The 13,863-nt window shown below is 40.2% G+C and overlaps 1 protein-coding gene across 2 annotated transcripts in view; it reads right to left on the minus strand.

Moving 5' to 3' along the window:
- Nucleotides 1-4,815: 4,815 nt before the first annotated feature.
- LOC109496868 (ankyrin repeat domain-containing protein 26-like) overlaps nt 4,816-13,863 on the minus strand; it is a 243,408-nt gene continuing 234,360 nt past the window's right edge. The window contains exon 28 of one of the 2 annotated variants that reach the window (XM_045051617.1): nt 4,816-4,852. In XM_045051617.1, the coding sequence (XP_044907552.1) occupies nt 4,820-4,852 (33 nt within the window). In that variant the 3' untranslated portion in view covers nt 4,816-4,819. The remainder of the gene's footprint in view (nt 4,853-13,863) is intronic. The other variant, XM_045051616.1, reaches the window with a different exon arrangement.

The raw sequence follows: 13,863 nt of genomic DNA on the forward strand, positions 1-13,863 counted from the left end.
TGTGTGTGTGTGTATACATATATACACACATACATACATATAGAACTTCTTCTTCGTTCACTAATTTGTCCATGGACGCTTGCGCTGGCTATTGGAAATAATGCTGAAATAAACACAGAGGTGCATGTGCCCCATGGAAATCGTGTTTTTGTATTATCTTCGGTAGTATCCAGTAGTTACTGGATCATAGGAGAGTTCTGTTATTAATTTTTTGAGAAACCTCCATACTGTTTTCCACAGGGGCTGCATTTGCATTTTCACCAACAGTGCAAGAGGTTTCCTTTGTCTCCACATCCTCGCAAACACATGCTTCTTGTGTCATGGAGTGTAGCCATTCTGACAGGTGTGACGTGATATCTCACTGTTTTTTGGGGGAGCATTGTTTCATGTGTCTGTTGACCATCTGTATATTGTCTTTGGAAAAATGTCTGGTTATGTCTTCTGCTCATTTTTAAACTGGGCTTTTTTGGAGGGGAGGATACTTACTGATATCAATTTTTTATCCTTTGTAGATACTAACCCTTTACTGGATTTGAAAAACATTTGCAAATATGTTCTCCCATCCTAGAGGATGCCTTTTAGTTTTGACGGTTTCCTTCACTGTGCGAAAGCTTTGTAGGTTAATGTAGTCCACCAAACTTTATTCTTGCTTTATTTCCCTTGGCTCAGGAGACATAACTAGTAAAATGTTGCTACACCCAAAGTCAGAGAAATGACGGGCTGTGCTCTCTTCAAGGATTTTTTTTTTTTTTATGGTTTCAAGTCTCACACTTAGGTCTGTAATTCATTTTGAGGTTATTTGTGTGTATGGTACAGAAATTGACCCAGGTTCATTCTTTTGAATGTGGCTTGTCCGGTTTACCCAACACCATTTGGTGAAGAGACTGCCTTTCCCCACTGGATAGTCTTTGCTGTTTGTGGAAGATGAACTGACCATACAGTGGTGGATTTATGTCTGTGTTTGCGGTTCTAGTCCACTGAGCTATGAGGCTATTTTGTATGCCAGTACCCACCATACTGTTTGGATTACTACAGCTTTGGAATAGAACTTGAAAGCTGAGATTGCGATACCTCCAGTTTTCCTCTTTGCAATACTGCTTTGGCCATTCAAGGTCTTTTGTGGTTCTATACAGCGTTTAGGCTTGTTTATCTAGCTCTGTGACAAATGCTGTTGGTATGTTGATAGGGATTGCATGACATCTGTAGATGGCTTTGGGTAGTGTAGGCACTTTAAAAATATGTATTCTTCCCATCTGTGAGCATCGGATGTCTTTCTCTTTCTTTCTGTCACCTTCAATTTATTTCATCAGTGTTTTACGGTTTCCAGAGTGCAGGTCTTTCACAATTTGGACCCTGTTTTAAAAAAAGCTTTCAGTTCTCTATTTTGACTCCACCTCTGCTAACCTGTGAAATCTCCAGGAAAGACCCAGTCTGAGTTTCCATAACCAAGTATGACAAGCAGGGAATGCTCTGAAATGGTTGAATATTAAATGTATAAACGTTACCACAATGACTTCTCACCTCACATCTGTCAGAATGGCTCAGTTTCAACACACAGGAAACTACAAGGGTTGCTCGGGGTGTGGAGAAAAAACAACCCTTGTGCACCGGCCATGGGATGTAAATTGGTATCGCCACAGTGAAAGCCAGTATGGAGGGGCCTCAAAAAATTAAAAACACAGATACCATAGGATCCAGTGATTCCACTACCGGGTATTTATTTACCCAAGGGAAATGGAAGTACTCATTTGAAAAGATATATGCACCCCTATCTTTATTATAGCATTATTTACAATAGACAAGATACGGAAGCAACCCAAGTGTCCACCAATACATGAAGAGACCACACACACACACACACACACACACACACACACAATGAAATATTACGCAGCTATAGAAGAGAATGAGATCTGCAACATCATGGATATACCTAGATGGTTTGAGGCTAAGTGAAATAAGTCAGACAGAGAAAGACTAATCCTATATGATTTCACTTCTGTGTAGAATGTAAAATGGGGAATATATGAACAGACAAAAAGCAGAAACAGCCCCATTAAAGCAGAGAATTGACTCTTGCCAGAAGGGAGGGGAGGTGGGGGGATGGACAAAATGGGTGAAGGGGAGAGGGAAGTTCAGGGTTCCAGTTATAGAATGAATAAATCACAAGGCTCAAAGGTACAGCATTGGGAATCTAGTCAGTGGTATCGTAATAGCATCATACTCTACCAGATGGGTGCTACACTTATGGCGAGCATGGTGGTCCACCAGAGTTGTTGCATCACATATTACATTGTGTGTGAGGTAGACCTCTGTTTAAGTAAATATATCAAAGTTTAGGTTTCTATGTTATGAGTGGTCATACTAACTAGAGATTAAAAGATTAAAAGTTCCCAAGGCCAACTTTGTTCCTACACTGGTCTTGCCTTATATAGGTCCATAATAAATAGCAAGACATTCCAAGCCTTCAGGGGCATTCATCTACCCAAGGAGAGAGACTGTGATCAAAACGGTCCTAGTAGTTGTGCCTCTATTTCTCTATACGCTGCGTGAATATTTTCTTCCCTATGAGCTCCCACTCCTACATCACTCTTTGGCACGGTTCTGTGGCATTCCCTAACCTTTCAATCTTTAGCCTATGAAGCCATACACTCCTACAACAAGGATGGGCTCAAATGACTGAGGGTAGGAGCCATGTCCTGCTCCTGGAGAACAAGATAATTGGGAGTCTCAGTCATCCACACAGTCACCTCAATATAGGCATGTTATCACCGATCCAGATGAAGCTCCCTTACTGATTTGACAAGTCAGTCCTACCCCTGCCCAGCCCTACAAGTACATGGGAAGGGCATCACAGATTTAGGAAAAGAGGTGGAGTGAGGAGACAGCTTGCCTTAGGCCATACATCTCTGTAGTTCAGAATCTACACCCCCAACCCCAATTCTTTGAGAGGATCTAAGCCATCCTCCGTAAGTTGGGGTGGACGTCGATGATATCATATTTCTATTTGCTGTAAACAGACTTTTCCTAGCAGCTCAAATGATTTTTAATCCCTCTCATCAGAAAATCTGAGGTATGCTCGCACCTTCGATGAAACCAAAACACACAAAAACAGAAACCTGGTCACGACCCTCTTGACCTCTCTATTTGAATAAGTCTTTCTAAACAACTCCCCGAATCCTGGGTCCTTCATTCCTGTCATTCACCTTTATCTCACTTGGCATAAACCCCCATATTCTGACATCTTTCCTACAACTCTTGTTCCTATCCAACTCAGTGTTCTTCTTGTAACCTGATCTCATCTGCTAATTCGAGTCTTACCCTCCTTCATTGTATTCATTAGACCCACTCCCCAGATTTCTAGTATTAAAATATTTGTCTGCAAGATGAAGGCAAAAAACAAAGAAAGAAATGAAGGAAAGAAAGAAAGAAAGAAAGAAAGAAAGAAAGAAAGAAAGAAAGAAACCCGAATTTAAATCTCATTTCTGTCACTTATCATATCCCACTAGGTCACTTCAATCTCTTTTGAGTTTCAAACTGTCCACGTAAGCAACCATTCGGCAAGGAGGTTAAACAGAGGTTGAATTACCAGAGGGTATTTTGATGAATTAATCTCTGAGGTTCCCTAAATCTTGAGACTGTAAGTACTTTTGATTTGGCCTCTGGAAAAATGGAGAGTCCTTAGCTGGGAGAAGGGGAAATATTAATGGGGAAAAAAAAAAGAAATACCAAGAAACCCAGAGAAGAAAGTCAAAAGGCAAAAACACGGTACAGAAATGTCATGGGGAAAAAAATCTCCAAAAAAAGAAAAAGCTTCCTACAACTAGTCAAGGGTACAAGTCCAAAGGGAAACCAGACTGGGAACTTAGGCAACAGAGAATCCTTGAAATATCCTAGCAATATCCTTGAGATAGAGACTGAATTTAATTAACGTAACATGGTCTACAACTAGATACCCTTCCCTTACAGAAAACTCATTTGTCTCAATAAGAGGAGATATCACCACATCTAAGGAGCTGCCTGACGACATCTTGCTTATTATGTAAAAGCCTTAACACCATGGCCATAGCTGACATCCACCCTAAAATCTCGGATGGTAAAAACAAGGGACTAGTTACCACTGCCTAATTATTTTGTTAGCACTAGTGCTCAAATATATAAGGGCAAATGCTTGCATTAACCTGGTTTCTTAAGAAAACCCTAAATTAGAGTTCCGACATGATTAGCTTTGACATTCTGAGTTGATCTGCCCTAGGACCTATATCTTCATCTCAGTGCTGCTGAGGAACCAGAGAATGGATGTGGAAGCTACACAGGCTGACGGGCAAGCCCCTCAGCTACCCATTAACTATGGAATCAGGGTCGAGTCATCAACCTCCCTGAACCACAGTTGCCAAACTAATAAAAATTAGGGTACAACAACACAGCTATTTTGCAAAGCTATGCAATGCCTATATACTTAAGAGATGTTATGCATAGGATATAGTGTCTTGTCCAGGGTAGAACACACAACAACTGCTTTTGTTCTCTGCGTTCCCTTAGGAAACACATAATTTTCCGTTCATCCATTTCACTTCCTTTCCTTTCATTTTTCATTTCATTTCATTTCATTTCATTTCATTTCATTCCTTTATACTTTGAGAGTGAGTGCACACAGAAATCGGGAAAGACATCCCAAGGAGGCTGTCAGCGCAAAATCCGACGTGGGGCTTGAACTCACAAACCTGAGTTGAAATCAAGAGTCACAATCTTAACCGACTGAGCCACCCGGGTGCCCCAGCAAATGTCATTTTTACAAATCCACAAAAATCCTACCTGGTTATAGAATCTTCCTCAGCATTCTCATCTGATCCTAAAGAAGAAAGCAAAATACATGTTAAATCAACCATCGAAAAATAGAGGAAATTACAAGTGTACGGCTTATGATTTGTGAAAAAGTGTTGCTTTGGGACCACACCTGGAAACCACACTACACTGAATGGTTATTATACCATTCATAGGCTTAAAGCACTAAGAAATCTTACTTTCTCTCTATATTGACCAAAAGCAAGAATGGGTTTTACAGAATTTGACACCTACAGGTGAACTGATGTTTACAATGGCCATCACTGACCGACTCTATGACACTGGAGGAAAATATTGTTGTTAGGAGAATGATTATCACAAGCTGACAATTTCAAACTGCAACTACCATAATTTTTCTGGACTTCCACTCCTAGAGAAGTTAAAAGAGAGTTTTTTTATTTTGCTGTAACACAGCAGAACTTCCCCAGCCGTTTAGTAGAGAGTGTTCAGTTTTAGGATGAAACAACACCGCACAAATGTGCTCCATACCTATTTTACTTTGCAGCATGGCCAAATCATAGCACACAGACTCTCCCTGGCCTTATTTCCAATGGCAAGGTAAGTAGAAAGAATTTGGCATTCCAATTTGATAAAGTTCTAACTTCTCGAGACTGTCTCCTTCCATTGCTAGAGAGTCTATCTAGACCCACTGAACATCACAGAGGATGATCCCAATGTTAGTGCTATGTAGTGGCTCATGATGTCATTTTCCTCAACCCTCCCCATTAGGTGACACACATCTAGAGAAATCATGCTTTTTTTCATGAAAGGCCTATGTCATCAGATCCTCTACTGATGAGCAACAAAACAAAACAAAGGGCAAAGAATATCTTGAATGCCTACATTCAATTAGTGAGGAAATTTAATTTTCTAAACATTCAACGATATCCACTGTAAGATTGTTAGTATATGACACTCTCGAAAGAGCAAGACTATGGAGGTAAGAGTTGGGGTGAATGTAGGGAAATAGGGGCACAGCCCAGAGGACTCTTTTTAAAAAAATTTTTTTTTAATGTTTTTCATTTATTTTTTGAGACAGAGAGAGACAGAGCATGAACGGGGGAGGGGCAGAGAGAGAGGGAGACACAGAATCAGAAGCAGGTTCCAGGCTCTGAGCCAGCCATCAGCTCAGAGCCCGACGCGGGGCTTGAACTCACAGACCGCGAGATCGTGACCTGAGCCGAAGTCGGATGCTTACCCGACTGAGCCACCCAGGCGCCCCATCTTTTTAAAAATTTTTTAACGTTTATTTATTTTAGAGACAGAACATGAATGGGGGGAGGGTCAGAGAGAGAGGGAGACACATAATCGGAAGCAGGCTCCAGGCTCTGATCTGTCATTCCAGAGCCTGACGTGGGTCTCGAACTTGTGAACCACGAGATCATGACCTGAGCCAAAGTCGGACACTTAACCGACTGAGCCACCCAGGCGCCCAAGCACAGAGGACTTTTAAGGCAGTGAAACTCTTTCACACGATACCACAAAGGTGGATTCACATCATTACACATTTGTTAAAACTCATAGAATGTATAACACCAAGGCTGAACGCTAATGCACATTAGAGACTTGGCCTGAAAATGATGAGTTAGTGTCCATATAAAATGCACCACTCTTGTCAGGGTGCCTGGGTGGCTCAATTGGTTCAGCGTCCATGTCTGGATCTGAGCTCAGGTCATGATCTCACAGTTCATGGGATCAAGTCCTGCATCAGGGTCTGTGCTGACAGCACAGGATTCTTTCCCCCCTCTCCCTCTGCCCCTTGGCTGCTCACACGCCTACATGCTCTGTCACTCAAAACTAAACAAAGGAACTGAAAAAAAATTACTACTAAAAATGGACCACTGTCATGCAAGATGTTAACAACAGGGGAGGCTAGGCGTGTACGGGTGCATGGTATGGTATATGGAGACTCTCTGTGCTTTCTATTATATTTTGCTGTGAATCTAAAACTGCTGAAAAAATAAGGCTCATTAAATGTAAAAAACAATCAAACAAAGTACAACAACCAAACACGGTATCCATTGAACCTACTCTTAGCATATATTAACCATGATACAGTCACCTTGAGCATTAAGATGGAGATCAAAGTAACACAATAGGGGTACTGTCTCCCATATGGAAGTATATGAAAATACATAAAGCAAAATACAAAAATACAAGTTATTTGTGTACTTAGGCAAGAAAACGATTGATGAATATGACCAAATATAACTATAAACAGGGATTCAGCACTATATGAATCAAACCGGGGTTTTCCATATAATTGAGATTTTATTCTAATTTTAAATCAAAAATCGTTATGCTGATCGTATCTAAGAATCATAATGAAAGCTTAATCACATAAAAAAAAGATGATAATGACCTAATATTGCCCTAGTCTTTTTTGCACAAATACCTACTTCATATGGATGAATAAACTGAAACCAGTACCATGTTAACCATCATATTACTTGCTATTAAAATAAAATTTTAAGACACCACCAAAAATGAATTGAGGGCTGTAATTCCTATGCAGAAAAGGTTTCATCCAGCAGGCCAAAGACGGCTACCCTCAGAATATCCTACTTGAATTACTGGCCCATGGATTTTCCCTGGGATCTTGGATTTAAGGAAGGTTTCCACCATTCCCTAGCTTGGTAAAAGAAGCTCACTGTGCCTAAGTGTTGGTAAAATCAGTGTGTTTAAGGCCGTACACTTGATTTCTTTTTGGAAACCTGGAATTTTGGGACATGCTAAGGAGAAGATGCCTATGTGCTTAGCATTTGATGAAAACCTCGGGCACTGAGTATCCATAAGCCTCGTACTGGCAGACATTTCACTTGTGCTGTCCTAATTTGATGCTGGGGGAATTAAGCACATCCTGCTAACTCCATAAAGATAGGATTACTGGAAGTCGTGCTTGGTCTACTCTGGACTTCACCCCATGCACCTTTTCTCTGTGCTGATTGGCCTTTCTAGCCTGTCCCCATAACAAACCATAGGCAACAACTATATGCTGAGTCCTGTGAGATCTTCCAGTGAATAATCAAATCTGGGTGTCGTTGTGGTGCCTCTATCACGACTCATTATATGAAATTTTATTATTTGGGTTGATGTCATACACGTGGTTACAGTCAGAAGGTTATGTCACAGAATACCTTTCCTGGAATCTCTTTTTCTTGGTATTTGCCTGGAAAATTCCTACATTCCTATATATCCTTTTGAAGAAAGGTTTAAAAGGAATAGATGAAATCATGATGTCAGAAAGTGTGAAACAAGCAACAATCCTATTTTACTCAGAAAAAAAAAAAAAAAGAGAGAATCCTGGTGGTTGCCGCTATGTTCTACCATACACAAGTTCCTCTCAAATATGAAAAATCAGTTAATTTTTCCAACTAACTAGGGCTTAGTTCACTTTTCTGGCAGATAGGAATCAAACGAAGTAACAGGGATTGTTCTAGAAAAAACAGAACTATCAGACCTAGTATAAAATCATACTACTGATTATAGTTTTTTGTTTGTTTCTTTTCCTTAATTCCTTAGAAACTTAAAAATATAGTACACCTATTAAAGGCAGTCATTGCCAAAATAATCAAAAAGTCATAATTACTGTGTCCTCATTCCTGCTGCTCTCCTCTGTTCATCTGATAAAGTCCTACACATTTTTCATGTCCAATTTAAATGCTGGCACACAACCTGGAAACTTCTGAGTCTTCTGAGAGTTCTCTCTCACCCCCTAACTTTTTATATTCAGGAATCACAGATTCGTATTACTATACTGTTTCGGTCTCTGCTTTATCTTTTCCCTGCCCGTGCCCTAGTCAAACATGAGTTCTTAACTGATGATTTTTGCAGGGGGAAAAAAAGCCACCATATATTATTGTTATTTCTTAAATGAATAAAAAAATAAGCAAAACAAATGAGAAAGACACAAGGCCCTGAAAAAAAATATTAATGGAATAAATTGAACCCCCTGACGTTTTCAATCTACACAGCTGAAAGTTTCACAATGGACTAATACTAGGCTAACAAAACAAGAGCTTCCTTTGCGTCCCAGTCTCTTTATGTGGTTTCCTATAACCTATCCTCCATATGAGGGTTCAGCAAGCTATGGCCACAGGCCAAATCCAACCTGCCATCTGATTCTGTAAATAATGTTTTATTGGGGCATAGCCCCATGTCTTCACTTACATATTGCTATGGCTGCTTTCACACTACAAGGGCAGAGCTGAGAAACCACATCACCTAAAATATTCACTGACTCTTTAGGAAAAAGGCTTGGTGATCTGCATTTTATGCCATAACCAGAGTGTCCTAACTCAAATCTAATCTTATTAGTCTTCTGCTTCAAATTCTCCAAAATCCCTGCATCAAATACTGCTGGCTCCCTCGCTAAGAGCCATTCCATAGTCTTCATTCTTGCTAGAGAATCACAACTTTATTTGGATATTTATTGTCTCCATACACAGAGAAGGTGGCCTCACCCCGGCTTCAAAAAGAGAAAGGATTATTCTAAGCCAATCACAGTACCTGATTTACCAGGGAACAGTTTAGGAATGAGTATGTGATGTAACCTAGTCTTTAAAATGTTAGAGGAAGTCTACTGCAAGCCTCTTCCTCGTGAAAAGAAACACCTAAAGAAAAGCAGTCCTTCCCACCCACTGGATGTTGCCACGTGAGAATATGATACCTGGAGCTGTTGCTAAGTAGCCACCCTGGAAAGGAGAAATAAAAATACCACCAACTCCAAAACTGAACAAGAGACGACTGCGATCCTGATGACATCACTGAACCATCAAAACATTTCTGGTTCCTGCAGTTTTAGTCACTGTTAGAAGTCACCTATCATTTGCCGCTAAAAGCATTCTACCAGAGAAATTTCCCAAGGCCTATCGGGTAAGATCTACTCCTTTCTATAGCACTAACAAACTTCCATAAGCTTGTCTTACCTAGGTATTCACCTCATTCCCAACCATTCCCATAGCACACGTTTTCTACCAGCAAAACCCAACTGCTCATAAATCCTGCTAAGTTCACTCGGACACCTTCGCCTCTGCACTGCTGTGTACTCCGCCAAACACGTAATCGTGATAGTTTACAAACATTGTCAAACATACAAATGTTGGTCCTTCTGCCTCTCTACCTGGCAAACTGAACTCCTCACTCTGCATGCTTATTGCAGATTCTACCCAGTCCTTGAAAACTCGGATTCCTCACCGGGAACTTACGGTAACTGGAACAAATGCCAATACAAAATAACAATGATAATTATAAGCTCTATGAGACTCTGGCACCTAGTAAGCACTAAATAGAGTAAATAATACAAATGGCAGTGGTAACAACAACTCCTGGGGTGTAGAGACTGGTTTTTGAATGTTTGTATTCTACAACAATAGGATAACACTTAGTAGCTAACAGGCACTTAAGAGTTACTTGTGAAGTGAACAAATGGACATGAATAAAAATGATTCCTTTGAAAATTATTTTTAAAAACCACAGAAACTTTTCTGTTTCAAAAACCGCATGGACAGCTCTATTCTGTTATGACCAGCTTAATGATCAAAACGCTGTCTGTTCTATTTTTGCCTTTCCTGTAACTTCCAAAACTAACCTACAGAAGTTCTTTGGTAACAGTCTGCCAAGTTAAAGCTTTCTTCCTACTTTTCAGATTGTACAGTGCACTAGGTGCCACAACTAGGGAGCAACAGGGGCATTTGTGTGTGTGTGTGTGTGTGTGTGTGTGTGTGTGTGTGTGATTGTGAAACATCTTTGTGCTGTTATTATAATTTCTGGAGCCCAAGTTGCCCTATTTGAATACTTATGAAGATAAAATTTTGACTAATGGCAAAAGAGTATCTTATTCTAACAAAATTACAGTGTCATGACAATTCTTCAACAAACAGAAGAAAACATTGTTCTAATGAAGTCAACATATCTCATTCTGGATTTGTTGTTGTTGTTGTTGTTGTTTTTAAATGTTTATTTTTTTGAGAAATAAAGAGCATGCATGTACAGGGGAGGGGCAGAGAGAGAAGGAAAAGGGAAAATACCACACAGGCTCTGAGCTGTCAGCAAAGAGCCCGACAGAGAAGTCTGACACAGGACTCCAACTCACCAACTGTGAGATGATGATGACCTGAGCTGAAATCAAGAGTTGGACACTTAACCAACACAGCCACCCAAGCGCCCCTCTCATTCTGTCTTGATTTATGAGGAGTGAAGATGATAATGGTGAGACCTTGTTGAGACAATATGTGAAATAACCTATGCCTCTCAACAAGGCATTGCTTTTCTTCGGTACTCCTGGAAGCTATCTGTAAAAAACAATCTCATTGGAAGTGCTGCACACTAGCTAAGATTTGCAGTTCTTATTATTTGCCATTTGTTTATGGTACCAGGAAAGTACTGTAGAATTCCCAGTTTGAGGGCTGGTTCATTTTTTAATGAGACAAATCACTAGGCAACAATATTTACTAAATATACTCCATTTGTAAACATTTTATAAAAGATCCATTTTTATAACAAGTGCAATTTGTTATAATATGTTTATGGAGGAAACATAAAACGTACTAACTTAACAATCTTTTTTCCTCTGGGCACCTGGATGGCTCAGTTGGTGAAGCATCTGACCTTGGCTCAGGTCGTGATCTCGCAGCTCACGAGTTTGAGCCCCACATTGGGCTCTCTGCTGTCAGTGGTGGAGCCTGCTTTGGATCCTCTGTCTACCTTCCTCTGTCCCTTTCCTGCTCTATCTCTCTCTCTCTCTCAAAATTAAATAAACAGTTAACAAAGCATTTTCGTATTTATTACACAAAGATGTCACATGGTATTTTAGGGGTCATGACTAAAATAATGAATTTCTTTTCAGATAATACTGCCTCATATTTTCAATTACCTACAGTTAACTTCTTAAATAATTCTGAACATTAGACTATAAAGAAAGAAATTAAGAAATAAAAAAATATACATGCAATTTACACATTGGTGTTCTTTTCTTCATTGTTCTTTCATTATCAAAACACCCTTACTCTGACTTTACTTATGTTAGGACCACCAAGAGCAATTCACTATGTAAAGTCTTACCAGGATGGCTGTTTTGCAAAGAATTTTTAAGCATGATTTCTTCTTTATGTCGGCAAATTATTTCGTAACTGCTATGTATCAAAAAGGGTGATAAATAATATTACTATCTTAACGCTGATATGAAAAACATTGACCAAATAAATCAAATTCTTAGAGTATTTCAAATAATATCAGAGCAAATATCAAAACTTTAATTACCCCATGTACTTCATATTTGTACGTTCTAGAAGCTTTTCATTAAGTCTGTACTTATAGAAGAAAAAAACAGGAAGATGAATCAGTCATGAATTGAGGGCATTCTAGCTTAGTAAATTAGAACTAGCTTGCCAGGGGCACCTGGGTAGTTAAGCATCCAACTTTAGCTCAGGTCATGATCTCACGGTTTATGGCTTTGAGCCCCACGTCGAGCTCTGTGCTGATAGCGCAGAGCCTGGAGCCTGCTTCGGATTCTGTGTCTCCCTCTCTCTCTGCAACCACCCCCCACCCCAGCTCGTACTCCGTCTCCCTCTATCAAAAGTAAATACACATCAAATAGAAATGAGAATAATTAGAATTCGCTTGCCAGAATGGAAAGTGTTTGGAACCCAGAAGTCCCAGCTCTATAACCTATAGCTATTTGTTCTTGGAGAAGCCACTTCTCTTTGGCTCAAAATCTCCCTCTATAAAACAAGGGAAATTACTGCCTTATTTTACAAGGTTGATAAGAGGATAATGAGATATTATACCCAAAACACGGCCTCTCAGGCCATGGCCTCTTAGGTGATGCTCATTACTTTGGGAAAGGCAAGATGAGACCTTCCATGACTTCAGAAAAGATGCTCCACAGGATTTAAAGCGGTGGTCCAGGGGCACCTGGGTGGCTCAGTCCATTGGGCATCCAACTCTTGATCTCAGCTTGGGTCTTGATCTGAGGCTCGTGAGTTCAAGCCCCATGTTGGACTCCACGCTGGGCATGGAGCCTACTCAAAAATAAGGCAGGGGTACAGATCTGCTAACAAAGGAGAAAGGGAAGTCCTATCTCTTCCTGCAGCATCATTTGAACCTCTCTGACAGCTTAGAATGGTCCCAACTAACATCTTCTGGCAAAAACAAACAAACAAACAAACAAACAAGATCCTCAAAGGGTAACTCATAAGGAAAGTCTAGGCTAAGATATGGGTTCCACATAAGGTCTTTGAGTGTGGAGGGACAGGGGTGTATGGCGAAAGCCAGGAGGCCCAGCTGCCCCAACAGGGTGCTGGTGCTTTGGGATAACTGCTGAGCATATGTGCGTGTGCAGTGAACAAAGAAACTTTATAGATTTGAAATCTAAGTGTGGAACACCATGAAGACTGAAAACTCTGGATCAGCAAGGGAATCCTGGGAGTAAAGGTCAATCACGACCTGACTGCAGCACCAGTTTCAACAGCAATGCCACAGCAACAGAATCAAAGGAAACTGTAGAATGATCAGGATGTCCTTTTTTCCCCTCCAAATGACTTGTGAAAGAGGACTGTCTCTTTGGTCTTAGGGTGCTCCTTAGGTTCTTGGAAAATTCAAGGGACAGAGTACAGGAGATAGCCCTCAAAGGAAAATAGAGGGTCTTCTACAAAACTGAACATTTCAAGACCCAAGTTACTAGTTAGAAAACACAGAGATGTAGCATTATTTGTGTCCCATGCAGAGGGGTTATACTTGAAATGAAATGGATAAGGTTAGGATCCTGGAGGATAAAGGTCTCAAAAGTCCTGAGATAAAGAATCCTGCATCCATTCCTACTTCCAACTAGTCTAGTCCTTTGCTTGATTTCTGGCTAATGGTGTGGACTAACCGACTGCCATTCCAAAACTGCCTGACCAAACTACGAAACCCCATCTGTTACACACGAAGTTAACAGTTCAATTATTTTAAACCTCAGTTTAGTAATAACTATCATTTTAATACAAACACTGACATTGGAATGCAATTTATAACTCA

This window comes from Felis catus (genome assembly GCF_018350175.1).
Source record: "Felis catus isolate Fca126 chromosome F1 unlocalized genomic scaffold, F.catus_Fca126_mat1.0 chrF1_random_Un_scaffold_34, whole genome shotgun sequence".
Lineage (NCBI taxonomy): Eukaryota > Metazoa > Chordata > Mammalia > Carnivora > Felidae > Felis > Felis catus.